Source organism: Leishmania major, chromosome 12 (assembly GCF_000002725.2).
Source record: "Leishmania major strain Friedlin complete genome, chromosome 12".
Taxonomy (NCBI): Eukaryota; Euglenozoa; class Kinetoplastea; order Trypanosomatida; family Trypanosomatidae; genus Leishmania; species Leishmania major.
In genome coordinates this window covers 648,207-675,346 of record NC_007253.2, presented here as the reverse complement: position 1 = coordinate 675,346, position 27,140 = coordinate 648,207, and the positions used below count along the sequence as shown (strand labels likewise).

Genomic DNA, 27,140 nt, shown 5'->3' with positions numbered 1-27,140 from the left:
AACCCTAACCCTAACCCTAACCCTAACCCTAACCCTAACCCTAACCCTAACCCTAACCCTAACCCTAACCCTAACCCTAACCCTAACCCTAACCCTAACCCTAACCCTAACCCTAACCCTAACCCTAACCCTAACCCTAACCCTAACCCTAACCCTAACCCTAACCCTAACCCTAACCCTAACCCTAACCCTAACCCTAACCCTAACCCTAACCCTAACCCTAACCCTAACCCTAACCCTAACCCTAACCCTAACCCTAACCCTAACCCTAACCCTAACCCTAACCCTAACCCTAACCCTAACCCTAACCCTAACCCTAACCCTAACCCTAACCCTAACCCTAACCCTAACCCTAACCCTAACCCTAACCCTAACCCTAACCCTAACCCTAACCCTAACCCTAACCCTAACCCTAACCCTAACCCTAACCCTAACCCTAACCCTAACCCTAACCCTAACCCTAACCCTAACCCTAACCCTAACCCTAACCCTAACCAGTACAGTAGCACACCCGTACACCAGTACAGTAGTACACCGTCACGCACCCGTCCAGGTGGAGAGGGTGTCGCTGTGCAAGGAATCAGTGGAGATATAAACCCTAACCCTAACCCTAACCCTAACCCTAACCCTAACCAGTACAGTAGCACACCCGTACACCAGTACAGTAGTACACCGTCACGCACCCGTCCAGGTGGAGAGGGTGTCGCTGTGCAAGGAATCAGTGGAGATATAAACCCTAACCCTAACCCTAACCCTAACCCTAACCCTAACCCTAACCCTAACCCTAACCCTGGAACAGAAGAACGGCGGCACGCCGCGCAGCTGCAGCGCAGTCACCCTCCACTGCAGATAAGTGCAGCAGACCTCTGAGCAGCCACAGGACGTACAGCGCCTAGCGCGGTGGTGCAGCGGGGGTCCTCTTCATGTTCAGTTCCGTCGCAGAGGCAAGGCGCACGAGTACACACAACGTAGCTTTGAACCGTACCCATGCCATATCCAGCAGCTATCAACTCCTTGGTACGCGAATACCATTAGAGTTTCATGAACAACTACAATCCATCGAGATCGTCCATGCCCCGAGGCACTCTACCGTGAGCGCAGAATCTCCTTTAACGAGGGTTAAGGTGCTGTACGGGTACAAATTTGCGGCTTCTTTGAGAAGCACTTGCACGGCGACGAATGGATCAGGGCTTACGGATACTCGTGAATAAATATAAGAAGGGGCGAGGGTGTCTACGGAATCGCCAAGCGCAGTGGCGCTGGGGACCGCGACTGGGGGGCCGCGACGCTGCAGCGGAGAACGCACACACTCAACAGCAAAACCGAAGAAGCGGAGGAGGCTGTGGAGAAGCTGCATACCTGTAAAAGCATGAACGAACGCGTGGATGCTTGTGCGCAGGAAGCTCAGCCTGCGGGCCCTCTGAGATGGAGGCCCGTCAGAGAAAAAGACAGCAAAGGACGGCAGCTCCTGGCAGGCATGCAACGCCCATGGTTCGCTTCCCAATGCCTTTGGAGCCGCTTTCTCTCGAAGCTACGTTCGGTCACATCTGAGGTGGGGTATGGTTGAGCAAGGCACGGCTTTATGGGTGATGCGTCACGATAGCACTGTCGCCAACGCGCTGTCTGTCTGTGTAGTCTGTTTGGGAGGCACCCGCTCTCATACACGCTCACGCACATTGGCCTCACATAAACGCACGCAAAAATCCCTTCACAGAGGAGAACGGAGATGCCGTTGCCTGCTGTGGTTTGGTGATCGTTGGGTTTTCTTGTCGTTAATCGCCATGATGATCGGATTCGCAAGGCGGCTGTTGTACTGTCCGTCGGTCACGAACGAGTGTCGCAGGTAACCTGCACGACGAGAATGCAGCCCGAGAGTGCAGGAACGGAACAGTCAGGATTTTCCTCAAAACCTGTGGCGACAGCCCCGGCGGGAAGGTCCACAAGCTCGTATGTCCATCCGTGATCTGCAATGGAGTCGAGAAGCGCTTGGAAAATGGCCTCGTTCAGAGCCCGAGTCAGGCTTCGCGGCGTGTACGCGAGCCACCACTCCACGCTGCCTGGCAGTGTGCTCGGGCCGGCGCCCGCAACATGTACTCGTGCGATCTCGGCGACGGTGGATACCAAAAGAGGCACTACAGCGGCGTCATACAGGACATCGGCCGCGACGACGGTTATCGAGGATGCAGCAGTGCACCCAGGAAAGCTCGTCTGCAGCGCTTCCTGCACGGCTGCGGCATCGCCCCAGCGCAGCAACGCCGCGGATGCAGCGACGCCGGGGCACGACGTACACGGCTCCTTCAACTGCGCCCTCAGGTTTCTCTCAGCCAGCGATACGCACTCGGGGTTGCCGTCTGTGGCCCACACACAAACTGCGGGCGACGACGAGATGGACTTTTCCACCAGATCTGGCAAATCCAGTCCACGCAGCAGAGCACACAGGGCCACGGCAACGACACCGGAGCCGCACCCCAGCTCAATCACGTGAGCTTGCGCCTTGCTTACGTTTCTCATTCGCGCTTGTAGGCGATCAGGATGCTGCACCAGCCATTCGAGAAAACCGAGTGCGCCACCCCATACAATAAGGCCTGTCGAGTCGATACCCGATAGAAGCCCTACGGCGTCGTACGGCGGGAGCACGTTGAATGCGCGCAACTGGAAGGTGAAGTTTCGCAGGGCAGGCACGACGTCTGTGGTGGAGCTTAGCAGGGTGTACATGGCTAAGCTGTAAAACGGCTCGCCTTCGACCAGCTCTGCTGTGTCAGGCGGATGTGTGACAACGAACGGCATGACTGAGATCCCCAGGCATCAAGGTGTCGCACCTCCGAGGTAAGAGCAACGCGTCGCTCGAGGATGCTGTTTTTAGGTTTTCTGTCTGTTCGTGCCGTGTGTGCAGTGGCAAGCAGTTGCTCTCACCGGCGGTGAAAGTGAAGAGTGCACAGGGTGAGAAACCAAACCATGAGGCGCAATGGAGGGCGGTAAGTGAAAAGAGAAGCGAAGCACTCCGGCTCCGTAAAAGGTGGTGATGAGCATGTAGCGGGGGTAGCAAACAGATGAACACCCTACCGCTACAAAATGGTGATGGCCAGCGGACAAAGGAGCCCTCCAGATTCGGCTTTACGGCAGCTGCGCCTTTGCCTTCAAGCTTCCCGTGCCGCATGAACAAATGTACTCGTTGGAGATCCGTTTTGTTCGACGCAAAGGTATCGCAAACAAGGCGCCAAGCAGCCGTCGTCATCTAAGCGGGTTGAGAGCAACAGTAGGGGCTTCGGTACAGAAAACAGGACAGCTAACAGCCGAAGTGGGTGGCCCTCGGCTTCCCGGTAACAACCCAAAATCTAAGGAGAGAGTAAAAGAACATATGGAAAGAGGCATGCACAAGGAAACACCAACGAATCGGCAGCACGAGGGCCTCTCACCTAAAGGAGGATCCTCGCCGTACTGCATTTACGACTGAAATCGCACCCTTGACGGCGAGGGAAACGATACGTGACGAGCTTCACACCGCTGCCGGAAGCAGGGACGCCGTGGGCCCACACTACACTCTCGCCCAAGAGAGGCGCGCGTGTCCGGAGAGGCGAGTCGAACGTCGACAGCGTCCGTCACCCCTCTGACAGTGACAGGCAGCCGCAGTATCGGTGCCTCCACCAGATGTGCGACGTCGGCTGAAGAGCTCCCCCGCAGGCTGCTCGCAAAGGTCGCGTGCGCGTAGCGAGAGGCGATGTAACTGCGGAGGCGAGCCACACCCTCGACGTAGCCTGCCGGAACGTCGGACGACGGTCCTGGGGCTGGATGGTACGTCACCCGTGGCGTTTCCGGGGAGGCACAGATGGCGTCTGGCGGCGTGCCCGGTGCCGTCAGCTTCGCGAAATAGGACTCCGTCGGCTTATTATAGTGAACACTCGCCGTATCCGCTGCCTTCGGCGTGTACGGGGTGATGTGCGGCTGGAAGGTGCACTCCGCCGCGTCGCTGTCGACCGGCTTTACAGCTATGCGCTTCCGGTGTTGCTCCATCCCCTTTTCGTACAAGCGAGAGAACACGCTACAACCTGAAGGGCCGGAAGTCTGCGACAGCGTCGGCGCTGGCGACGTTTGTCGTGACGACTTTGCTGTAGTTCGTCTGTTATGTGGTCTGTGAGACCCGCGTCCGGGCGACAGCGACGCCTTCTTTTGCTCGCTCGACACCGTTTCCACCGCATATCGAGGGAAGACGTTCGGCGCTGTGCACCGGCGGTGCGCGCAAGCTTGTGATGGTGACGCTGTGGCGGTCGTCACGCGCTGCTTGTCTCCTGTCTTTGGCAAGGTGGACGCCACGGATTCGGCCCTGCGGAACCGCGGCGTTGGGGGAGAAAGCAGAACTGTTGTGCTCCGCTCTCTGGAGGCGTGCGGCAGCCGCGGGGGTGTTGCCGGTTTCGCCGCACTCGATTTGGCAAGAGTGCTGTGCTCCAGAATGGGAAGAGGAGAGGCAAGACAGTAGCTGCACACGCACTCAGCGACCCGCTTCATGTCGACTGCCTCGGCGCAGGGCTCACCCATCACGATGTCGTACCAGCAGTCGTCCATATCTTCCTGGTTCCAGCCCAGAGACGCGGCCAAGGTGGCGAATCCCGTGTAGTTGAGGCGGCCGCCGTAGCCACCTTGCGCGCATGGGCGGGTGAGGAGGTCGATGAGACGCTCGCTGGACTGCCCGCCGCCACGGGGACTGTTTTCTGACGACGACAGACTACATATGGAATCCAAGTCGCCATGGCGCGGCGTCGCCATCGCGGCGGTGGCGGTCACAACCGCAGTTGGAACTCAAAAAGCCGAGAAGGCAATCTATGAAAGTGTGGTGGAAGGCGGTGCTGCAGTCCGCGCTGGGGCGAGCTAGCCCGGGGTGTGCGCCTGTTTTTCTGAGCTACGTTACTGGCCTCCGTCGCGTTCTCGAGTCAGCGCCCAAGGACGGAAGACACACGACGTGTGGCTGAGAGAGACAGTCCTAGTGAGCAGCAGGACTAAGAGCAGCGCGACAAGCGCAATGCTAACGGAGAGAAACAACGGCGAAGAGGCGGCGGTGTGGAGACATAGAAGAGAGGGAGAAGGTGCGGCAAAAAGAAGGAGACACGTGTACACGGAAAGCTCGACGTCAGTGTCGCGCACAAGCTGCCAGCTGCACTGCATACCGGCGCGTGAGGCGCCACCAGCTCTGAAGAGAAGACGAATGCCCCCGTAGCACGGAGTGCGGGAAGGAGCAACCACGGAGGTGTACAAGTGACAGTCCCGACAGCCCTACTCACCAGGACGTATCCTCGGTGCGGCGTGGCAGGCAATGCCCTTGAACCGGGACAAAAGGATAACGGTATTTGTCGTTCGGTGCCTTTGACGAGTTAGTTGTTGTCGGGGGAGGGGAGGGAATGGGCACAGTTATGTGCGCGCGTCAACTGGACGATAGGGTACACTGCGCGTCGCCAACTACGTGCGCGGAACTCTGAGGGAAGTGCGTGTTGCGCTACTGCGCGTGTTGATGATACATGCATGCAGGAATCAGTAATCGTACCCAGAACGCTAGCGAGCAGAGAAATACCGTTGCAACATCCTCCTACTCGAAACACGCCACCTGTTTCATCACGGCGCTCATTTGCTTTCCTGTTCTTTGTGCGTCAGGCATCAAGAGAAACGTCTGCGACCTTCTTCGTCGGTGCCGATGTCTCACACTCTCGGTCCATTTCTGCTTGGCACCCCTCTCATTCTACAGAGAGGAGCACGAGCAACGCTAGGCGTGCGTCAACGGCGGGAAGCAGCCACGGCCGGTGAAACAGATACGAAGGCGGTGTGCATGCGCATTTCTCGATATGGCCACGCCCCTGCTATTCTGACCGAAGGACACAGATCGCGTACAATCAAGGAAGAAGACGTGGGTAAGAGCCACCGACGCCGAACAGCCTTCACCTGTTCGTAGCGCGTTTGTTTGCTTTCGATCGAGGCAGGAACGAGCACGTGAGGCATACGAGCAATGGGCGGCATGCGGGCTGGATGAGTTTCTCCGTCTTAACGGACATTTCGCTGCGCGTCACATTACTCGTTCAGGACGTTGACACCAATTCTTCACCGAAGTGCGTGCATCACTGAAATCCGCACCACAGAGCGGCTCAAAAAGCAGACCCTATCGGTGTACGTACATTTGGCTGCATGGTTTCGCGGGATGCCTATATGCGAGCAGGTGTGTATCTGAGTGCGTACAGAAGGAAAGGGGGTGGGAGAAAGGTACGTATTGTAAGAGGCGTACCACCGGTTGTATGCATTTCCTTCCGCATAGTCCTCCCACAGCGAATAAGCTACCGTCGAAACGCCCATAACGCTTGCTTTCGGATAAGTGCCTATGGTGGGTGCCGATGCCTGTGGTTCAGTACAGGTGAGTGTACAACGGTCTCACACACAACCACGTAGCCGACCCCCAGCCACACGCAACGAGCAAGGTATTTCCTCAGGGTGTCTCGTTCCTCGTCCCCATCCCATCTATCAAGACACACCGTTGCTCTTTAACAACACCGCCACCACATGCTCACGAACATGCTGTGAGTTGCTTCTCATCACCGTGAATAGCGTCCGTTACCACTTCCGTCCATCCAAACGCGCAGCAGGAATGCGGCAAAGACAACAGCCGTGAGCCAATCAAGCTTGGGTCTTTATCTCTTATCAACGTAACGTGGGCACAACAGTAGGCGGCAGTCCAATGCACGTGAACCTTCGAAAACGTCGAAGGCAACACAATGAGGCTCCCAAGCAAAATAAAAGAAGACGCTGTAAAACGATATGTCATGGGAAAGACCAGGTGCAGAGTGAATGAGCATGCGACGCAAAGGGAAACATTCACCGATACCAAAACGCGTGCACAAAAGAAACATACACATGAGGACACCGCGACACCCTAAAATCTGTGCAGATGTGCATCCGACACCACAACACAGAAAACAGAATGCGCAGACACAGAAAAGAGAGACGCGACACAACAAATCAAAGAAAAAGGAAGGCACGGTAGCAAAAAAAAAAAACACGGGAAAACACAACAACAGCAAGCCTTCCGCAACAAACGAGAGAAAAAGAGCGTAAAACGTCAGCGCTGCGCAGCCGCCAACCAATACCCCCCCCAAAAAAAAGAAGGACAAAAACATCGCATCCGATGTTCCGTGCCGACGCGTGCACAACCACAGCTCACTGGCCTCCGTGGCACCACGGCTTTATCCTGGTCGCCTACAACGAAGCGTCCTGCCGTCGAATCGGGCACAGCCTCTGGCGAGCTCTTCCCCTGTCCCTCTTCGCATGCCTGCTGCGCCCACGGTCCCGCTCGAGGGCGGCAGCGGTGGCGTCTGTCGTGCGGGGGCAGGAGGGGGTGGTCTGCGTGCAGGCGCCGCATCCGCGCAGCCACGTCGCAGGTAGGGGATGCCCGCCTGCTTCGCACACACGCACTGTGGGGCTCATCCGTGTAGACCCGGTCGCGCCCCCTTCTGATGCGATGCACCGTGCCAGCGGTGCCGGCCAGCGCCCGCGCGCACGGCTCGCACTACCGCATCCTCGGGGAGGTTGCGGGGCGGCGTGTCTGAATGGCCTGCACGCGTGTGCCGCGCCATGTGGGACGCTGCCACGAGCCGGTGGCGGCAGCGGCATTCCGCCCCCACCCCCCACCGCCCCATCCTGAGCCCGCACGCCCTCACAGCACAAACAGGCGGCGGTCGCCATCCTCTTCCACGCGCCTGCTGCGGAGAGCCTCGGCTCGTTGCGGTGTCGCGCACCAAGCACGGCGTACTGCCTTTGGGGGGAAGGGGAGAGGGGGGAGGGGGAGAGAGCACCCACACACACACCAGGCGCTCCCGTGCCCAGTGCTCTGCCTTCCAGAGGGCGGACTGTAGGGTGGCGCCTATGACCTCCTCCGCTGTGGAGGGCTTCAGGAATGTGCGGTCGTCAGCACAGAGGGCGTGGCGCAGTCCGTGTGCCTTGTCGGGCACCACACACAGCGGCCGCACTCCAGGTGATGAAGGGAGCGGGCGCCTCGGACGCATCCGTGCGGAGGCGAGCACAGGAGCCACCATCACCACAGGCATCCGTGGCCCAGCGAGTGAGGCGAAGGTCTACGCTGAGCCTCTTCAGCGCCGTGATGGTAGCGCCGTCATCTGCCGAGCCACACGCCCACGCGCAGCGTCCACAAACGCTGCTCCAGTCACGGTGCCTGTCTGGTCCCGCACTGCGTTGTGGAGGAGAGGGTCCGGCGGCGGCGAGAGGCGAGAGGGGGTCTGCGGTGAAGTGCTGAGGACGGAAGACACGCTGCTGCGGTCGAAGTCGGTTTTACAGATGGTCGCGCAGTCCTCGCTAGGTTGTTTGCTCGGGTAACGGGCGCAGAGTGCTGGTCCGTGCTACGGGGGCGGCGGGACGCGGGAGCATTATCGGGGTTGTGCGGCCGCAGAAGGGGGGTGAGGTACAAGGGGCGTCCCCCCTTTCCATGTAGCAGCAACGTGGCCGTTGGTGGCGCTCTGATTGGCGATCGCCAGCGGAGCTCCCCCACCCCGCTGCCGTGCACCAGGAGGGGGCTCGACGCCCGGGGCGGAGCCGCAGTGGATTTCACGGAATGCCACAACGAGCTCACTCAGCGTGGCCAGCTTGAAGGGCGTCGAGGCGGACATCGAAGCGGGACGCAAAGGGGGGACTGGGAGATGCTGCCCTGTCTCACCGCTGGTGGCGCCGGGCCACGTCAGGTGTTCCTCGTTGCACCAATTGTGTGGGGAGGTCCCCCTCCCTTCCCCTTGGGCCGCTGGGTCGTCTTTGCCTGTTGTACACCAGCCGGCGCCAGTTCGCCCCGATGCCAACGACGAGAGGGATGGGTGCGACGTTGCTTTGCACTTCATCGAGACAGCTTCCCGCGCTGCGCGGTCGCGTTTTGATGTGTAGGCAGCTTGTGAAGTGTATCTGTCTCGTGGCGGCACCCCAGGAACTGCAGAGCGCCACGGCTGCCATCTCGCCCTTGATAAAAGTACGGGGAGCCCACAAGGGTCACATACATAGACTTGTGTGAGCAGGGAGACACCACCACCACCACCGCACACGCTTCTCATCTCTTGTTGCGCCGGAAGGCTGAGACCCCGGAGGATGAAGCGCCTGTCGGGGTGAAAGGGGTCTCTGGCGGAATGCAGGCTTGCATCGAAGACGCGTCAAGAACGCTAGAAAGCCAGCACCGCTTGGCGTCACTCAGCTCATTGCCGTGCGACTACACAGACAGCGCAGGCAGCGTCCAGGGCCATACGCTCAACAGCACCGCAACGCACCGGACGCGAAACAAACAGCGAGTGCACGCGGACACATGTTCCAGCGCCGACACGATACATAGTGAGCTGGTCCAAACACGCGGTCATGGTTGCAACGCCTTCCGGCGCATCGCCAGCCCAGACCTGTCCGCCGACACCAAGAGGCCGCCGCCGTACCGGAAAGTAGGCTGCAAGCTGCTTCGCTTCCTTGCAGAGTGTCGGTGCTGGGCTCTGACACACCGCGCGGTGGAGAAGCAGGTCATCCTCGGGAACGTGGTTAACCTGGTCAACTCGAAAGACGCAAGCGTCGGCGACAGTGTTAATGATGGCATGTACAAAAAAAAAAACGGAGCTGTCGCGCCGTCCTTTACGCACGAGACGCCACCGACGCCGTGGTGTGGGGATGAAAGGTAGGCCGCAGGTACTGTGCTGACATTTCCTGAAAGAGGGTGTAGATTTTGAAAACCACATCGCTCTCCTCCATTGCCTGGCAGCACTCCTCCCAGCTCATGCTCTCATTCAGCACGTGCTGACGAGCAACGGACCGACTGCGCAGCAGATAGTCGTCCCACGGTACCTCCTGCGCCAGTGCATGCATGTCGGTTCCGCGTGTGGAGGTCCACGGCCGCAGCCACTCCTTCAGCTCTTCGAAAGACTCTGCGCTCATTTGGGGAGACGTGGACGGTGAGCGGCGCAGCCGCTCATACGCCTTGTTGGACAGATTGTCGCTAAAGCCGGTGTCCATGTCCTTTAGCAAAGCACACAGACGCTGCTTGTCTTCCTTTGTCAGAAAGGCCACGGTACGCTCACACTCCAGCTGCACTGCGCTAACCGTGTCTTGCTGGACAAAGCATGGAATCTCCTCCTCTTCCAGCATGTCGGGGGCGGTGTTAAGGCACCGCTTTATGCAGGACAGAAGCCCCGGCGTGACACCGATTTCCAGCACGCTTAGCAGCGCCTCCGTGGACTTTGCCGGGTACACAGCGGGTGCGTCCAGCATTGCGTCCCGGCAGGTAGCGAAGCCGAAGCAGCGGACCTCTTTCGTCGAGTTTACGCGCTCGACAGCGACGTGAACCGCAAGGGGGCTCCCCCAGCAGGCCAGGCACCGATGAAGAAAGACGTCCTTGGTGCATCGCTTGTGTGCCGCGTCGCCACACAAGTTCTTCCTGATGAGCGCGCAGTAAATCTGCCACGATCGCGCGCACTCCATCGTGAAGGCGCAGACGCTCGCTGTCAGCAGCACGTACAGCTGATCTAGCGGCGGTGCGCAACAGTGAAGGGACAGCTTTGCGAACCAGGATGCCACGGCGTCGCTCAGCGTGGCGAGCCCCATTCCGCCATCGTCGCAGAAAAGCCGCGCGTAGACGGGCGCGTTTGCCAAGAACAGCTTCAAGTGGGGCAGTAGCGGCGGCAGCAGAGCCTCTGTGACGACACGCTCTCGAAGAATGCGCACCAGGGTGGCAGAACTGAGGTTGTTGTGACCTTTGCCGTCCTCTTGGTACAGGTAGGTGACGCACGGTTTCGCAGCGGTGTCACGGGCCCGCTGAAGAGTGTAGGAGTGGTCAATCCTCACAGTGGTGTCGTTAGTGCCGTGGTGAAGCACGACCGGGCAACTCACGTCTGTGATGATGTCGATGGTTCGAAACCAGTTGTACCCTAGAAAGTTCGCGATGGACACGGCGTTCTGCGAGAACTCGTTGATGCACTCGCTGAGCGCGGTGAAGGGGCATTGGAGAATAAGCAGGCATGGCCGCTGAAGCGGTGGAAGGAAGGCAGCCAGAAATGCGGCGGGCGAGGCCCCGAGAGAGCGGCCGCAGAGGATTACGCGGTTCGCTGGCACGCCAAAGTAGCGGCGCAGGAAGAGGTAGGCTGAAAGCGTGTCTTGGTGAATGCTTTCTTCTGTTATGGGGGTGTGGGTGAGCCCGTAGCCCGAGTACTCGAACAGCAGCACGCTCATGGAGGCCTCTTTGCTCACGTAGCGGAGCTCCTTGTAGGCCATGCCGATATCCACGGCATTGGGGTGGGCGTACAAGAGCACATGAGTGGCCTTGGGGTTTGCCAGCAGGTAGCCGTAGGTGAAGGCGCCGTTTTCAACGTGTCGGTGTGGATCGACGAGCGGGATGTGCACGAGCTTGTGGGGATGGGTGGAGGTGTCGTAGGTGGCGATTTTAGGGCGAGGGAAAATGATCGATTTAACGAAGGCGTCTAGACGGCTGGTCATGGCTACCATCCTAGGGAAGGAACGCGCCGCTAACGTGCGCACCTCTGTTGGAGAGCGTGTGTGCAAGCCAACAAGTAGCGGTGCCGAAGAAGAGGAGAAAGAGGGAGATGAGCGGGTATGGGGAAGAGCGAGAGGTGGCAGCAGAGAGTAGGAGCAATTAAGACGAATCGTGATGGAGCGAACGGGCAGCACCGGGAAGCGGGAAGCTGGTGCCGCGCAGGCACGAGCGATGAGCCGGGCGTGCCCGAGGAGTCAGCACGGATTATCAGGGAGAGCGAAAGAGAGAGAGAGAGCTGTGCGGCGAAAAAAACAAGAGCAATGGAAAGAGGGAGGCCGAGAAAGGCGTGCGAGGAGACGGGGGCACGCAGCCCCCTTCCTCCTGTGCTTGCGTTCCGCTGTCAGCTGGCGCTCAGTCACACACACACACACACATGCTACCCACGCAGGAGGTCTCAGCAGGCACGAAAACGCGACAACCTTGTCAAGGCACGTTGCTTCGCGTCGATGCGGCTACTACGGGAAGAAGAAAGAAAACAACCCGTGCCGTGGCTATCGCGGACGTCCAGCGCACCGGTCCAGAACGGAATCCAGCGTTGCGAGCCCTGTGCGGCTCGCACACTCCGGTGAGGAGGCCACAGAGAGCGGGGGAAGGAGAATCACGTACACGTCACCCGTCAGCCGAGAAACCGACATGTTGCTCATGGCACGAACACCTCGCAGGGCCACAGGAGCCTGTGTGGCCTTGCACTCCTTTCCACCCCGTCTGCTCCTGCCACGCGCGAACCCGTCTCGCGGATGGCTAGGCATCGGCATACAAGAGTGGCGACAGTAGAACTTTCTCGTGCGTCCCTTTCTCGCCTCTCATCGGGTCCTTGCACTCCTTCTCTCACTATTCACTAAGGCGTTCATCGCAAGGGCCTGCCTCTTCCTCTACAAATCCTCGAGAGCTGCATACGCGTCGTGGCGGTAGTCGCGTAGAGTGGCTGGACACACGTGCTCGTCGCATGTGCATCCGTGATGCACTACGACATTGTTGGGGTACACGGCGAGCACCGTATCCGGACGCAACCGCCGCTGGCATACCGGGCACACCATTCCTTCCTCGAGCACGACGGCACGTGAGGAAAGGCGAACGCAGCTCTCCTGACTCTGCAGCGTCCTCGCCTTTAAGATAGCACTGTACACGGCTGCAGCATGGTACGCTGTCGTGTTGGAGCGTAGCGTGTGCAGTAGAAAACTGCTCGCCTGCGCAAACGGCATTTCATCTGGCAGCATTGGCAGCACAGCGGCAGCGTCTACGCCGTCACACGTGTTCATGACCTCGAGCGCCTCCGTAACCTGCGGACTGCCCACAGCAGGTCTCAGCAGCGCCTCCAGGAGCGCTGTGTAGGCGTCGCTGCTGCCGTCAGCATAGACGCTTCTAGCGTAGGCAGTGGCGTCATCCAGGCGTTGAGACTCGTGCAGAAACATTGCAATGGCCGCGCGGTGGCTACCCTTACGCCGGTGCACGGCAGCCCGCTCGGGCAGACATGCGGACCGGATATCTGCCGCATCGAAGTAGGCCTCCGCGGAGTCTAGATTCACGTGCGGTGAAGTGAGCAGGAACTCACGGAGGCGGTCACGCAGGCGCTGACGCTCTTCCACGTCGGTGACGGTTTTGACTGGCGAGGCGAAGAGTAGCTCACCGAGTCCTCGCCAATAACGCTCATAGACGGCAGGCTCCATCACGTGCACGCGCGCGTCTGCGAAAAGCTGGAAAAGGTACTCGACCACCAGCATCAGCCGCGGCGTGGTGCTGGTGTTCTCGGTGTAGGTTTGGAGCACCTGCAGTGCCGCCGTGTAGTGAGGTGCGTTTGCTTCGGAGAAAAAGATGCGCACCGCATGCTCGGCCGGCACCATGCCAAGCACCCAGGGCGAGTGTTGCTCGAACAGCGAATGAAATTGAGCCAGCGGCCGACGCCGAAAAAAGCTCAGCGCGGTCATCATCGCCGTCGCGACCGTACACATTGCCGTGCTGTCGGCGGCCGAGAGGAGCTGCGCAGATGAGCGAGACGTGAGCCATTCCCGTATAGTGCATTGTGGAACGTAGGCGTCCAGCATCGCTGCAGAGAACGGGTGTCGCTGAAACAACTCTTTAAGCGCTCCGCTCTGTGTCTGGAGTACCTCAGTCCCCGCCTCCCGCGTGCTCGCGAGATCGCGCAGCTGCGATGCTGCCTCCTCGTATTGGCCGTGCACCTCCAGCAACAGCGTAAGGGCCACCCACTGCCGGCGCTCCCGAAGGATGACGGCCACGTCTGCTGCGTCGCACGCGTTCTCGCCACGCAGTAGTTCCAGCAGTGCTTCCTCCCTTTCCATGGCACAAAAAGACAGCACAAGTGCCCTGTCCACCGCTTTGAACTGCGAGGGCACCGGCTCCGTGGGCGCACCGCCGTTCAACAGCACCAGCGCGGCATGCTGCGACTGCAGGTACTCCGCCAACGCTGGAAGCGCAGCCGCCTCGACAGTGGCAGGTGCCACGAGAGGGAGTGCGGGGCAAGTCGGTGTAGCTTCGTCAGGGCGCAGGAACCCTGGAAAGAGCTGGATTGCCACGCGGGGGTCCGACTCGACGGAGCTGAGGTCATGGAAGCAGCCGACGTAGTCCTGGTGGCGGATGAACTTGTGCAGTGCCCCGGATACCACAATTCGCCGCACCGTCATCGGCGCTACTTCGTGCGGGCAGAGGCGGCACAGCAGATCGGCGGCGGCAAACAGCTTTGCGGCGGCGAGGGCCTCCGCCTGGTCTGTCACTGAAGTGCGCGCGAGCAGGTAGAGGTGATGATCAGCGTCGGCCACGACGATAGGGGAGTGAGAAAGCACATCTGGAGGTGCAGTCTTGGAGGGCATGGCGCAGTCGTAGTCGATCCAGTGGCACTGCGATACTTTCACCACCTTTGGGAGGTCAATGGTCTGGTAGAGGCAGCTCCGCGGATAGGCGGTGACGTCCTCGAGCGTGGTGAGCAGAGGAAGACGGACCTGCAAGGCCTGGTGCGGTGCTGACGGATGGTAAGAAACGAGGTACGGGTGCTCGTAGCGCATCTCCACCGGCGGTGTCGCCCACAGCACACGCGAGTCGCCGGGCACCTCGCTGCCGTCGTAGAGGAGTGCTCGCAAGCCCGCTCCGTCGCTGGCGACGAGGACCTCCGGTACTGGTGCCATGGGCAGCACAAGCGGCGCCGCGCCAGACCGCGGTGTTGGATAGAGGGCCGCCGTGGAGGCGGTGGAGGGGTTGCAGAGCAAGTATTCCTTGCGCCCACCAAGCACGATGCTGCGCCCCATCCAGCTCAGAGTTTTGACCCCGTCCGGCAGCGCTGTTGTGGCACTTAGCAGAAAATCAAGATTTGTGTGCGACGCCTCGTAGAAAGTGACGCGCTTGCGCTGCAGCACCGCCATGGAGACGACACACCGGTGCTGCTTCACGTGAAACGCGACAATGTCCTTCAGTCCTGTGATGGTTGTGACGTCTCGCAGCTGAAACACGCTCCCAGAAGAATCGACATCGTCGTGGATGTGGTAGACAACAATGACGTCGCCGACGAGCACTAGCAGGCGACGCCCACCGATGACGGTTAGCTGTCGCACGGCATGCCGCCGACTATCCGCGATTTCCTGCAGTAGGGTTAGCGGTGCGGCGCTGCCGTTGCAGGTTCCGATGCGGTACGCAAGCACCCTGCTGTCACTGGTACCCACAAACACGAGCGTGCGGTATGTCGTGATGGACTCGATCTTGTGTGGAACGGGGCCCCCGAGAGAAACGACCCGATACGCTTCTATTCGCAGCGCCGCGTGGCCCGCTTCCTCCGCCTGCATGCTTCTTCGCCAGCAGTGAAGTCAAGAAATCGTCGGGTAGGGGAAAATAGCGAGGGAGAGCCCGTCAGATGTGCGCGTGCCTTCCGCAGGTGACTGCGGCGTGCTTGGATTGGCCCCCTTCAACAGAGACGACGGGAACAAGCGGTCAAGTACTGACAGAGAAAGCGAGCGAGAGACGAAATGGGCGAGACAGCTCAGAAGGCAAGCGACAGCCGCGACAGCGATCGGAGAGAGGAGATTCGTGCTTGGCGGCCACACGCGTGAGGCGGGCGCTTCGCCAACGGTCTCGCCAAACACATCCCGTGCTCGCGACAGAGAGAAAGCCGCAGAGCAGCAGGTTACGTTAGCGTTGGTCACTGTGGTAAAAAGACGCACCAGAGGAGTGTGCGCTGCCGCCCTCCCCCCCCTTCTCAGCGGCAGACCGCAAAGGAACGCAGTGCAGCCACCGCTGTCAGCACAGACCGGGAAAAGGGCGCATTGGCGTACCACGCCCACCTCCGATTGCGCTACCTTGTTGTCTTTTCCTTTGTTTTCTCAGGCAGGTGTTAGCGGCAGGGCGCTGCAACAGGTGGTAAGCGGTTCGCGCGTAACGGCTCCTGCTGGCAGCCGCGGACACCTCTCCTACAAACAAAACAGCAATACAACCACAAATGCGATGAGCAAGTAGTGCAGCATTGCCTCCTCACCACTGCTCGGACAGCGGATCGGCGTCGTCCGTGACACTCAGGGAGGTGCCATCAAAGGACAGTAGGGTCGCCGGATAAGGAGCGCCGCCGACGCCACCGATCTTCCGCAGGTGATGTTGCGTCACGGGGCCGGTGGTGGTTGTCGACTGAATCGTCATTTTCCCGTGCACAGCGCGGGTGAGGGTCGAGTAGCGCTCGAGGAAAGCACCAAACTCGGCCACGCATTCCCGCATTGCGGCGTTGTGGCGCTCACTGCAGCCGTCGCTAAGCAGGCGAGGAATAGCGTCCACGAGAAGCTCGCACGCCTCGACGTGGGTAAGCGGGATACCGAGTCCGACATCGACCACGTACGCAGTGCGCAGCTGACAGAAGAGCTCCGAGGCGGAGGCACCGTCAGGGGCGCCGAACTGCTCGTATGTGAAGGTGAAGGTGAGGTAGCCAAGGGAGTTCTGCAGCCGCAAGGCGGCGACGCTGTCGGTTAACAGGCTCCACATTGTATCGACACCGTCGACAAGAGTGACGGCCGTCGCAGACGGATGGTGCGCAGCAATGGAAGACTCCACGAGTCGATGCAGTTGCGCCTCGGACACCGAAAACGGCACCGCCACTTCGAGATGCTGATAGGTGCTGTGGGCTGCCACGCTGCCGTCCTTGTGCAAGAGAAGCGGAATACGCGCCACCTGCTGCACAAAGACCGGCGCCGTGGAAGTCACCTCGTTGAGCAGCAGCAGTGAGCTGCTGAGGTCGGTGTAGCTGATCTCGGCATCGAGCGTCATGGTCTGCTGGCGCAAGACCACGCTGTACCCCACCACAACGGGCGACCCCGTCTCCGCACTTGTCTCACTCTCAGGGGCTTCCTCGAGTTCATCTAGGAAGGGCGGCCAGCGATGCAGCAGCGTACCGAACGGAAGCAGCAGCGACGGAGGCCCACGCTGCAGCTTTGTGTAGAGAAAGAGCAGCATCCACGGCGACGTCATAAAGCTGACTGTGCTACCGTAGACACAGTTGAGCTCAACGTCGATGAGGGGTGCAGCCGAGACGGGCGATGTGATTACGTATGCCCAGTAGTTTCTCCCCAGCACCGAGTATCGCGTCGTCGCCTCCAGCTCGTTAAGCGATTCGATCTTGAGGAGGTCTACCCCCACAGCCCCTTGAGGCCCTACTACCTCGCAGAGTGCATGAAGCAAGCGCCGCATGCACATCACGCTGTTGATGTACTTCTTTGCCTCCCCGCCAAACCGCTCCATCTCTTTCCAGTCAACGCGATCCAGCAGCGCAAGAAAGGCGGGTACCATCTCGTACGGCATCTTCCCCACCTCAAACAGCATCACCGCCTGTCGCTTGAATGTCGGGTCGTGGCTGAGGTTTGTCATCATAAGGAAGCCCGTCAGCGTCGCGTCGTAGAGGAGCGCAACACGTTTCGACGGGTGCGGATCGCTAGCAGTGGGGCCGCTGTCGCACCCAGCGGCGGCGTCACCATGCTCGGTGAGGCCATTCATCGAGGTCTGCAGTTGGTAACGAGTGAAGGCAATGACGCGGGCGGCCACCTCCTCTTGCCAACTGGGGTGCACCCCGTCGAGCGTAGTGACGTCCAACCCCGGTGGCAGCGAGGGGGACTTCCACTGCACAAGCCCCAGCCGCAGGAGAAGCTGAACCGCGCCGCACACATCCTCCTCGTCCAGCATCAGGAGCTGCGCCAGTAGGCCGAGTGAGGTGCGATCGTCAACGGTAGAGAGCACGCGGTAGAGCAGCAGCTCTTGCGGATCATCAGACGTGCGGTTCATCACGAAGTTTCCACCCAGCGGCGGCACTACAACGTACGCGTCCGGCGAGACGTCAAAGCTCGCAAACACCAGGCCGTTCTGGTACAGTTGCCGCAGCGCCGCCTTTGGCAGCTCGTAGGTGCAGATAGTGTCCTTGGCAAAGACAGACAGGGGCGTCTGTAAGGCGGCGAGCATCTCAGGCCGCACAGAGGCGGTGCCCTTGCTCACCAGCATCCGATAAAGCACCACGTCCTCCGGCGAGAGCCTCTGGAAGCGCTTCTTGAGCACATCTGCGGTGTAGTCGATCGTGCCGATGGACCAGAAGGGATCGGCTGTGACAGATGGCAGGAGCGCACTGGGCAGGTATTCGTTGACGTAGGTGCGGTTGACGTGCCAGCGCAGCTTACTGCGGACATCCTTTGTGAGCTGCAAGTACTGATTTCGCCCGATGCCGAGGAGGTTGAGCGCATCTATGGCGGTGAAGTTGGGCAAGCGGTGGTAGCTCTGCTCCTGCCTGAGTAGCTCAGCGAAGATGCCTGTGTAGTAGGACAGCGGCGTCTCCTTCGTGTAAAGGACGATACTTTTTTGATGCACGTACGGGTATAGCTGGAGCTGCTCCGCAGCGAATCGCACCATCTCTTGATAGTAAGCGTCCTCCTTCACTGCTGCCCGCACAAACTCTGGCAGTCGATAATACGCGTGTCCGTGCAGGATAGCGTGATGGATCGCTTTGGTTTGGTAGTCGTAGGGTGTCATGCGTTGTTGTAGCGACGCGGGGAGAAGATTATACGGCGCGCGGCTCCGCAACGCCTGCTGCAGCTCTGCCCCATCCACGGAGGCCGCCATAGCGGAAGGCACGGGGTACAGCAGTTCGACCTGACACGACGTTTTGGAGAGGGCTGGGGGGGGGAGACGCGTAAAAGTCAGGGAGCCGCCGCGCAGCCCAGTCGAAGACGTGGCAAAATGTAAGCAGCAGAATGACGCCGACGCTCCGGTACGCCCCGTAAGTGGATTCTGCTTCGTCTCCGGTGGTTCCGGCTCGCGTGGGTCTGCATGCTCTCTCACTTCTGATCCTTAGACGGTCCTCACGGTGCAAGGGGGCGCGGAAGGGAGAAAGCAAGACGAAACGCAGACGGCTACGCACCCAGTGAGGGAGGCAGGTAAATAAGAACACACTGAGCATGCGGGTACACGTTACGCGGGGAGGGGAGGGAAAGAGGCAGAAGAGTATGGAGAAAGATGAGGCACGTGTGCGACATGTTGGGGGTCCTCTGAAACGATGGAGACATACGCGTTTTGCCACCAACGGAAGAGGCGTCACAAGTGAGCAGCACATGTCCAACGTGTCACCGTCAGCGGGCTTCATCGCTATTTTGGTGCGCAAAACAGTAGCCACCGGGAAAGCCGTAGTCCATGCGCAACACACGCGATAGCTCGCTGGCTGGCCGGGGGGAAAGGGGAAAAAAAAACTCGGCAGTGACCACTCTGCACTTCGAGGAGCCACACGTGTGGCGTCGGTGATGCAGACGGCGTGGTCCATTCTCGTTGATCCTTCTATTCCATCGCTTCATCACGGACACAGATCGATACCGGGAAGGGGAAGAGCATGTCTTCATGACGAGGATCAAAGCGAAGTATCGCCCTCGCCCTGCGCCCACTTCGAGGGGCCGTGAAGCACCTCCGCTAGCATCATCCACTGCAATAAACTGGCAGCAGGAGACGGCGCTCTCCCGTGGTCCCATACCACATAACGTGGCGCACATGCTTCAATGAACACCTCATCGACCATCTCGAGCTCGCCCACCTCGGCAATCTGGGGCGGGAACGTGGAGAGGGACGCCGGGGTGGGGAATGGAGAGCAAGACGGCTTGCTGGTGGTGACTGTGGTCATGCCAACGATGCCGCTCTCCGGCAGTTGAACCTCCTCCCCCAGCAGCGTACGACCCCGCAACGTTGCATACCAAAGGCCATTATCGGGATCACGGTTCATTGCAGACGTGAAGTTCTCGTGCACATTGATCGTGCCCTCAAAGTCGCTTTGAATGGGCAGTAAGTGAAACAGCAGTTCCCCTGGCGCTGCTCGGCCGTGGGCAGAGAGTCGGGCATGCGAGCAAGCGGTTAAGCACTAAAAACGCGGAGGGGAGACTCGGACGGCGGGTGGGGAGAGGGTTGGAAAACTACCAGGAGGACACCCTAGGACAGGGAATCCATGTGTTACTCTTCGGCTGTAGATGAAGCGGAAGCCGCCGACACTACCAAGTCAGTCCGGCGTGGCAGTTACAAAAGAAATACGCACGGACAACCAGAGCACACAGTCGGGTGCAGGGAGAAAAGAAGAGCAGGGCGGTGGAAAGGAACAGGGTGCGGGGGAGGTGGGGAGTCAACCCACATTGCAAGGCTACAGCGTCCCATGACCGAAACAGGAGAACCTCCGCGAACGCACCCCCGACATCGCTGACGATCGGCAGTCACGTTACAGGCGTGTTGTACAGGGGCCTTGTCTTGAGGTGTCCGCGAAGGACTGAGTCCATGGGCTTTCTTGTCTCGTGCATGCGTCTGGGAAGAGTTCCTCCAAGAGACCCGTGGCAGGCAAGAGGCGCATTGCAACGGAACCACGGCTTTCCTCAATGCTCAGCCACTACGCACTACCCCGAGGCCCGACCAGCTTCCTTCGGACGCGCCACGAAGACAAAAGGACTGGAACAGAAGGACCTAGATTGATCACACTTACCGAGAATCGCCCCCTCCACGCACATACACGCACGCAGCACCACGTGGGGGTCGCTGTGAAGCCCACAAAACGACATATACACTATTGATTAATGGGCAGCAAAGAGAGAGAGGAACACATGCGAGCACACGCAGAGACGCACAGCTCATTGCCGACCACGAAAGCCGCCCCCCCCCCTTTCCCTACAAGTGCATCTCCGACAATGCCACCTGTATGTCTACCCGCCTTCTGCTACGGTTCTGCAATGCGTCCCACTGCTTCAGTGTTAACACCACCACTTGCGAGTCGCTCGGCTCCTCACCCGCCTCAAATGGGACCCTCGGCGTCGTACACTAGCGCCAAGCGCGACAGATGCGGGAGCAGTGCTGCAGAGCAATCACTTACGTTCGCACCAAAGCCCTGCACACATTGCAACGCGTTCTCAATCTTCATCCTCTTCACGGGGAGGGCGCCGGGCAGGATGCACTCCCACATTAGAAGTTCGTCGAGGCAGCTGCAGAGGCACTCCCGCGTCTGGCCCAGCACCGCGTACACAAAGCTGAGGCAGTTGCGCACCTCATGGCAGAGATAGTGGAAAGGGAACAGGTGCGTCGACAATTCCCTCAGCAGCTTGCTCAGCTCGTCGGCGTCCTTCTGCGACACGTCACCCACCATACGTGAGCGGACCGTAGCACAGGTTGTCTGCACAATCGGGTGAAAGTGCTTTGTAGCTTCTCTCCGTGCCGTAGGCAGCTCCATGCTGAGCGCACGCTCAAACGGATCCTTGTTGCTGCTCTCGCATCGCTGGCACCGGCACACAAAGTAGTAGCTCTCGCTGAGACGCTCGCGGCGCAGACGTGTTGGCCAGTAGAGTTGCGGGATGTAGGCGATGCTCAGCTCCTCGCCGACGTGGATGGTGCGCGTGGTGACGATGGCGTGCCGCACCGTGTCAATCGCGCAATTCGGCGTGCAGGAGTGGTTAAAGAATGACGCGATGCTGTTGCCAGCGTGCAGCGCCTGCGCCACGCCGAGCCCGCTCGGGTCCGCCAGCTCCAGTGCGTTGCAGCACAGCACGCCAATGATCGTGTATAGCGTGGCGGGCCTCTCTTCCCCTTTGAACAAGTCGCACATGAGGGGACCGATCGGATGCAGCGACTGAATCACCTCATCGACGTGTGCGGTCAGTGTGAGGACGCGTTCGTGGCCCGCACGCTTCGCCTTTATCCCGGCGAGAGTTGTGATGCAGTGGTACGCAAGCTCAAAAAACTGCTCCGGCACATCGAGCTTGCGGGCTTCAATGCCCTGCATCATATCTGACAGCCGCGTCATCCGTGCACACTCAAACCTCTCGTGCTGCTCACGGTGTGCATCGGCGCACGCGGGAGAACAGTAGACCACCATGTTACATGCAGTGCACGTCGAGGGCTTCTCTTTCGTTGCCTTGACGTTGCCCTCATCCTTGTCGTTCTCCTCGTCACCATCGTCCTCATTCGGCTCCTCTGCCGCAGCGTCAGCGACGTCGAGCCCGATAGGCTTGCTGCACTCCACGCAGCAGCCCTTTCCGGCAAAATCTTCGAAGGCGCCGACCGAGAACGGGGTGAGCAGGCTCACCACCTCCACAAGAGGAGGCAAGGTGCGGATCGCCTCCACTCCAACACCGCACTGCCCGCGAACCAGCTTCACCCCGGCCTCCGGTGAGCGCGCAAACGTCTCAGTCACGCTCACGCGCTCTCCAATGAGGCGAGTGAGCGCCTCATCGATGTTCTCGCGAGTGTTCGGCTCCAGTGCTGGGAGCTCGTAGATGGCGCGGCACAGGTGCACGAGCGCCGCGGCACTGGCGGTGCCGAAACCGGTGCTTACGCTATCCAGGGAGGGGTCGACCAGAGCACAGCGACCGTAGAAGGCGTTGGCTTTCGCTAAAATCGGGTTCGAGGCAAGAACCCGCACCGCCAACGCCGCACACTGCTCCGTTTCCCCCATCTTAAAGAGGCACGTAAGCGCGTTGCCAGCGCTCTTAGTGAACTCGTCCAAAGAGCACGCAGCGTCCTCACCATGCCGCTCCTCGTAGAGCTGCACCGCTTGCGTGTAGTACTTGGCTGCCTCAGCTGGGTCATCCGCGAAGCAGGCGTTACCCTTAAGGCGGAGCTGCTCCATCGTTTCTGCTTCCGCGAAAGCCTCAGACGGCGCGGCCGACATGGCTGGCCAAAAACAAGTGACGCGGAAAGGAATAGGTACCGCGTGCTTGACTCGCTCGTGCGCACATGTGCGTGTGGGCGGGGGGGGAGGGAAGCGTCGCATCCCCACACGAGATGGTTGGTGGTCAATACAAGGCGAGGCGAGGGAGACAGAAGAGCCTGCAGTAGACTTGTGTGAGGGGAGCAGAGAGATGTGCTGGCGAGAGTCGCAACACTGATGAGAAGGGAAAGGGGGGTATCGGCATGAGCATCGAGGGGTCCCTCATGAACCTCATCGCAGCGTCGCAGAGGGTGCACCCATTTTCTGGCTTCCCGGCATCGTCCATTGTCGCGCCTGCATAGCAGCGCTTGGCAAAACGTTTCACAGCACGAAGTACAAGCAACATGTACACCCCTCCCCTCCGCCCACGTACACACACGCACACAGACAACTGCGATCGTCTCTCAGCACGTCGCAATGGAAACTTAACCCTTGCCTCCTGCCGCCGCCGCCCGTTTTGAGCGCCGTCGTCGCATCACGTCAGCGTTGCGGCTGAAGCGTAGGTGCTCCAGCATGTCGGCCCCGATAGCAGCAGTCAGAGCTTCTCTGGTGGGGTGAGAGAGGAGCTCATCCACATCGCGATCGCCTCGATCGAGTGGTGGTCGAGTGCGCACTGCCGGGTGCATCAACGGCACCGTGAAGAAGGGCACCCCTCCCTTCGGCGGGTGCTCCACAAACTCGGTGGGAGGGACACACCACGAGATGTAGTCGTAGTAAGGGCGGTTCATCTCCTCCCGCTCCTCGATGGCGCGAAGGGCCCCGATGTGCAGCACATCAAAGGAGATGCGGGGGTCTGTGTTGAGCAGTGCCTCCATGTACGGCGCTGACAAGCATGGCGGCATCTCTTCTCCGCCCCTCAAGACGCCCGCTGTTCCCACCAGCACGTCACGGCCGTCTACTCCGGCAGAGAAGGGGTCTTTGATGTCAACGTCGGCGATCTCGATGGCGTCGACATCCCTGTCGGCATCCGCGCTGTAAGCTGTTGAAGCGGGAAGAAGTGCAGACGCAGGCGCCACGGCTGGCCGCGGCTCCTTGAGCACCTCGTTTTTCACTGGGAACCCCTCCATCGGCAGAGAAGTCCTATCAAGCAAACCGTTGGCCAGTCCAACTGCGACAGTGACGTATCAACCCGCTAAAGGGGCGGAAAGGTGACTAAGCGTCAAGCAACAAACCGAGGAAGAGGGTGATCGGACACCAGCCTTGTAGGAAGCAGTGTTTAGAGAGTCCACGACAAGTTCCTGCGCATCTCACCAAAGGTGTTACGATCCGCGGCTGCCTCCGCGCTGAAGGTGATTTGCCCGATGCTCTGTCACGAAGGGGTCCCAGGGGGAGAGCGCTGCTGAGAACGGCACCAAAAAAAAACGAAAAACAGAAAGAGACGCGGAAGCGGAGCGTGCGAGTTTGACGCACACTGGGGGGGGGGGTTGGCACGCACTGCAGTGCGGTGCCCCTGTCTCGGAGGAGGGAGCGGAGTGTTGGAGTAATCAATAAGAATAAAAACGAAACAAAGGAGCCGAGCGGTGGATGAGTAGGCAGAAGAGTGCACCGGGCAAGTCAGCCATGCCGAGAGAAGGGCGCCACCGCTGTGTGGATCGCCGACAAGCCTCGATGCTGTCACGACTGTCATGGGCGTGTGTGCTGGTCAAGCCGAACGAGGGGCAGGTGCAACGTTTCGACGCTCCCATGTGCAACACGGCAGCAAAGGCGTCGGCAGCGGTTCTTGACGGCCCATGTGCATCTTCGAAACAAAATTTCTCTTCGTTCTCCGTTGCACTGGGGCTGTGGTCGGTCGAGTTGAGTGTCAAGGGTTCATATCGCACGTTCTAAGAAGTGTATGTATATGTGTGTGGGGGGGGGGGGGGTCGAAGGAATGAGGGTGCAGACTGGTGCAGAAACACATACACGGAGGCACAGAGAGAGAAACACTCGCCGAGTACTCAACCTGAAGGGTTGCAGCAAAGGAAGATGGTGTAGCCAGCATCTTCACAAGGGAGGGAAAAGAGGGTAAGACAGAAACGGCACCAATGCAGCGAAGCACAGCCACCTTCCCCCCACCCCCACCCCTCCTACCCGAGCGGATGATGCGAAACATACTCATATGCGTCCGTGTCAGACAGCGTCCTGTACGCTGGACTCGTTCTGCAGACGAAGCTGCTCATTCCATGCGTAAAGCTCCCGTCGGCGACGCTCCTTTATTGCACGCCTGGTCAGTTCAGCGGACAGGGTCCCAGCGGACGATTTAGTGAGAGCTGAGGCAACGGAGTTTCCTGCCCCGGCAACAGACGTGGTAGGCGTCAACGGTCTGTGGCGGTCCGAGGAGTTGCTCACATGGTGGGGCGTTCGACTGGGACTAGCGCACAGCTTTCGGGCATGATGAGTGGAGTGACAGGATGGTGTGCAGGCATCGCTGCCTGACAAGGTCACCCTTATGCCGCCACCACAAGATGCGCCCTCTCTCATGAGCGTCGGGCGTATGGACGCACCCTGAGTCCCGGCGGAACTCGCTGAGACGCGCTGCGATGGAATCGTGGCCTTCACAGCATGCCCCGACGATGGAAAGTCAAGACGCAGTCGGTGCTGCTCTGGAGTGTGGGTGATGTGCACCACATGTGAGACGACGTGTGCCGAGGCCGTGAACGGTGTGCTACATGGATCTTCAGCGACGGGGTTGCGGGACAGCGGCGGTGTGCCGAGCGGACGCGACTTGACTTGTGCAGGTGCGGCATCGTTGCTCTCCGTTCCCTGCGACGCTGGTGCCATGCAACTCTGGCGGTGAGGAGAGCCGTCACCTTCCATGAGTGATGGCGTGTCGAGGGGTTGCAGCGCGCTTGGAGATGACTCGGGATACAACGTGGGAGCGCATTCCGATAAGTCCAGGGCGTTGCTGGCAGGCAACCAGGTCACGCAGCTGCCCGCTGGCGGAGGGACAGCGGTGTCCATGATCGTGGGATAGCCGGGGCACCCGGTGATACTCGGCACGGTTGGGGTCGATTGCCTGTTTATGGCGATCGGCGGCATGGGAGGGCTCCACAAAGAGGCGACGGAGGTTGTCGAGTCGTGAATCGCACTAGAGCGAGTCGAAAGGTGCGATGCGGATGGGTGCCTGACTGTGCGCTCCTCATTTTGCTGACCGGAGGAGGTCGTGCAGCGCGACTCGAGAAGCGATGCCAAGTGGACTACAGGGGCTGACTCCACAGCGGTCGGCGCAGCTTTGGGCAAAGGTGACAGGGTGGACGAGTGCGTCATGCACAGCGTCTGTGGGAGAGTGAACAAGGCGGTGCCGGGGGCCTGGCCGCTCATTGGCGGGCCATCTGCAGCGGCGGCCCTCGGCATCGGCGGTGCCACTTCCTCTCGTGCAAACAGCGGTGTATGCGGGGAGAACGACGCAGGCACCGCTTCTGAAACGGGGGAGAGCACCAGCGTCGACGGAGCTGAGCAATCAAAGGCTTCAAGTTGGCGCCGAGGCCCGTGGTGGGTCGTCACGCCTGCGCACTCGCTCGTGGAGCTGTCTAACGAAATCCACAATGAGGGCTGCGATGCGATAGGCTCAACGGTGGTAATCGCAGCTGGCCGCGCGGAGCTCACTACGCAACTGGAGCTGCGCACCTTTGGACGTCGCAGCATCGTGACGTCTGCAGAGTGGCTTCCGGACTGCCCTTTCGACACGTGTTCCCTGCGCCGGCGCACCTCGCTGCTGCTCAGCAGACGGCTTGTTTGCGGAGCGCCTAGGGCTGCAGCGCTCGTCTTGCACACGGACAACGCGGTGCGCCGCTGCAAGAGTGGCTTACTGCGCGAACAAGGCTGCGCAGCAACCACGCTAATACAGATCTCGCTTGTAGGCGGGAGCGACGGCGGCGAGGGTGTTGTTTCACACGGGTTGCTGCGGCTGCGCAGACGCCGTGACGGTGGCGGCGGTGTGTCGAGGTCGCTTGAAAGGGGTGCCTGGCGCACCACCGAAGGGATACCGCGGGAACCCGCCGGGGATCGCGAGGGTTTGCGAGTTCCCTGCTGTAACGAGGGCTTGCGCATGATTACAGATGATCTTGTTACGCCTGTGTACGCCTCGATGTGCATGTGCTACGACGGTGTTATCGGAAGAGAGGCGGGTTCACCGCGGCTGCAGCGGGTGAAGGTGCGCGTGTGGAGGCAATTACGAGCGAGGGATGGAAAGGTCGCACGGAGTGCGTCAGCAGAACGCGTAGACTTGGGGAAACGGCACCCCTCGTTCGCGGGAATCACGAAGGAGAAACATGTTGGTCCCCAGCGAAGCAGCACTGCCTCCACGTCCAGCGTACGCGCACCCGGTTGTTGGGCCATACATCAGCCGCCGACGCGCAAAGTGAAATGGAGACGGGCGCTGCAGCTGGACGCACGGCTCAAGTTTGCCGGTGCGCCTTTCGACTCCACACT

At 60.0% G+C, this 27,140-nt stretch overlaps 8 protein-coding genes across 8 annotated transcripts; all 8 read right to left on the bottom strand.

Moving 5' to 3' along the window:
* Nucleotides 1–3,444: 3,444 nt before the first annotated feature.
* Nucleotides 3,445–4,761, bottom strand: LMJF_12_1340 (conserved hypothetical protein; the record flags this gene model as incomplete). The annotated part of the gene is made up of 1 exon (XM_001681692.1): nucleotides 3,445–4,761. The coding sequence occupies one exon, from the start codon at nucleotides 4,759–4,761 to the stop codon at nucleotides 3,445–3,447; it is 1,317 nt and encodes a 438-aa protein (XP_001681744.1).
* A 4,875-nt stretch (nucleotides 4,762–9,636) lies between these two features.
* On the bottom strand, nucleotides 9,637–11,499 carry LMJF_12_1330 (putative serine peptidase; the record flags this gene model as incomplete). The annotated part of the gene is made up of 1 exon (XM_001681691.1): nucleotides 9,637–11,499. One exon carries the CDS (start codon nucleotides 11,497–11,499, stop codon nucleotides 9,637–9,639), a length of 1,863 nt encoding a protein of 620 aa, XP_001681743.1.
* Nucleotides 11,500–12,420: 921 nt separating this feature from the next.
* Nucleotides 12,421–15,336, bottom strand: LMJF_12_1320 (conserved hypothetical protein; the record flags this gene model as incomplete). Its single annotated transcript, XM_001681690.1, has 1 exon — nucleotides 12,421–15,336. The coding sequence occupies one exon, from the start codon at nucleotides 15,334–15,336 to the stop codon at nucleotides 12,421–12,423; it is 2,916 nt and encodes a 971-aa protein (XP_001681742.1).
* Nucleotides 15,337–16,018: 682 nt separating this feature from the next.
* LMJF_12_1310 (conserved hypothetical protein) lies at nucleotides 16,019–18,631 on the bottom strand (the record flags this gene model as incomplete). The annotated part of the gene is made up of 1 exon (XM_001681689.1): nucleotides 16,019–18,631. The coding sequence occupies one exon, from the start codon at nucleotides 18,629–18,631 to the stop codon at nucleotides 16,019–16,021; it is 2,613 nt and encodes an 870-aa protein (XP_001681741.1).
* A 778-nt stretch (nucleotides 18,632–19,409) lies between these two features.
* Nucleotides 19,410–19,775, bottom strand: LMJF_12_1305 (conserved hypothetical protein; the record flags this gene model as incomplete). The annotated part of the gene is made up of 1 exon (XM_001681688.1): nucleotides 19,410–19,775. The coding sequence occupies one exon, from the start codon at nucleotides 19,773–19,775 to the stop codon at nucleotides 19,410–19,412; it is 366 nt and encodes a 121-aa protein (XP_001681740.1).
* A 1,047-nt stretch (nucleotides 19,776–20,822) lies between these two features.
* LMJF_12_1300 (conserved hypothetical protein) lies at nucleotides 20,823–22,691 on the bottom strand (the record flags this gene model as incomplete). The annotated part of the gene is made up of 1 exon (XM_001681687.1): nucleotides 20,823–22,691. The coding sequence occupies one exon, from the start codon at nucleotides 22,689–22,691 to the stop codon at nucleotides 20,823–20,825; it is 1,869 nt and encodes a 622-aa protein (XP_001681739.1).
* Nucleotides 22,692–23,155: 464 nt separating this feature from the next.
* LMJF_12_1290 (conserved hypothetical protein) lies at nucleotides 23,156–23,797 on the bottom strand (the record flags this gene model as incomplete). Its single annotated transcript, XM_001681686.1, has 1 exon — nucleotides 23,156–23,797. One exon carries the CDS (start codon nucleotides 23,795–23,797, stop codon nucleotides 23,156–23,158), a length of 642 nt encoding a protein of 213 aa, XP_001681738.1.
* A 1,042-nt stretch (nucleotides 23,798–24,839) lies between these two features.
* Nucleotides 24,840–26,804, bottom strand: LMJF_12_1280 (hypothetical protein; the record flags this gene model as incomplete). The annotated part of the gene is made up of 1 exon (XM_001681685.1): nucleotides 24,840–26,804. The coding sequence occupies one exon, from the start codon at nucleotides 26,802–26,804 to the stop codon at nucleotides 24,840–24,842; it is 1,965 nt and encodes a 654-aa protein (XP_001681737.1).
* Nucleotides 26,805–27,140: the final 336 nt, after the last annotated feature.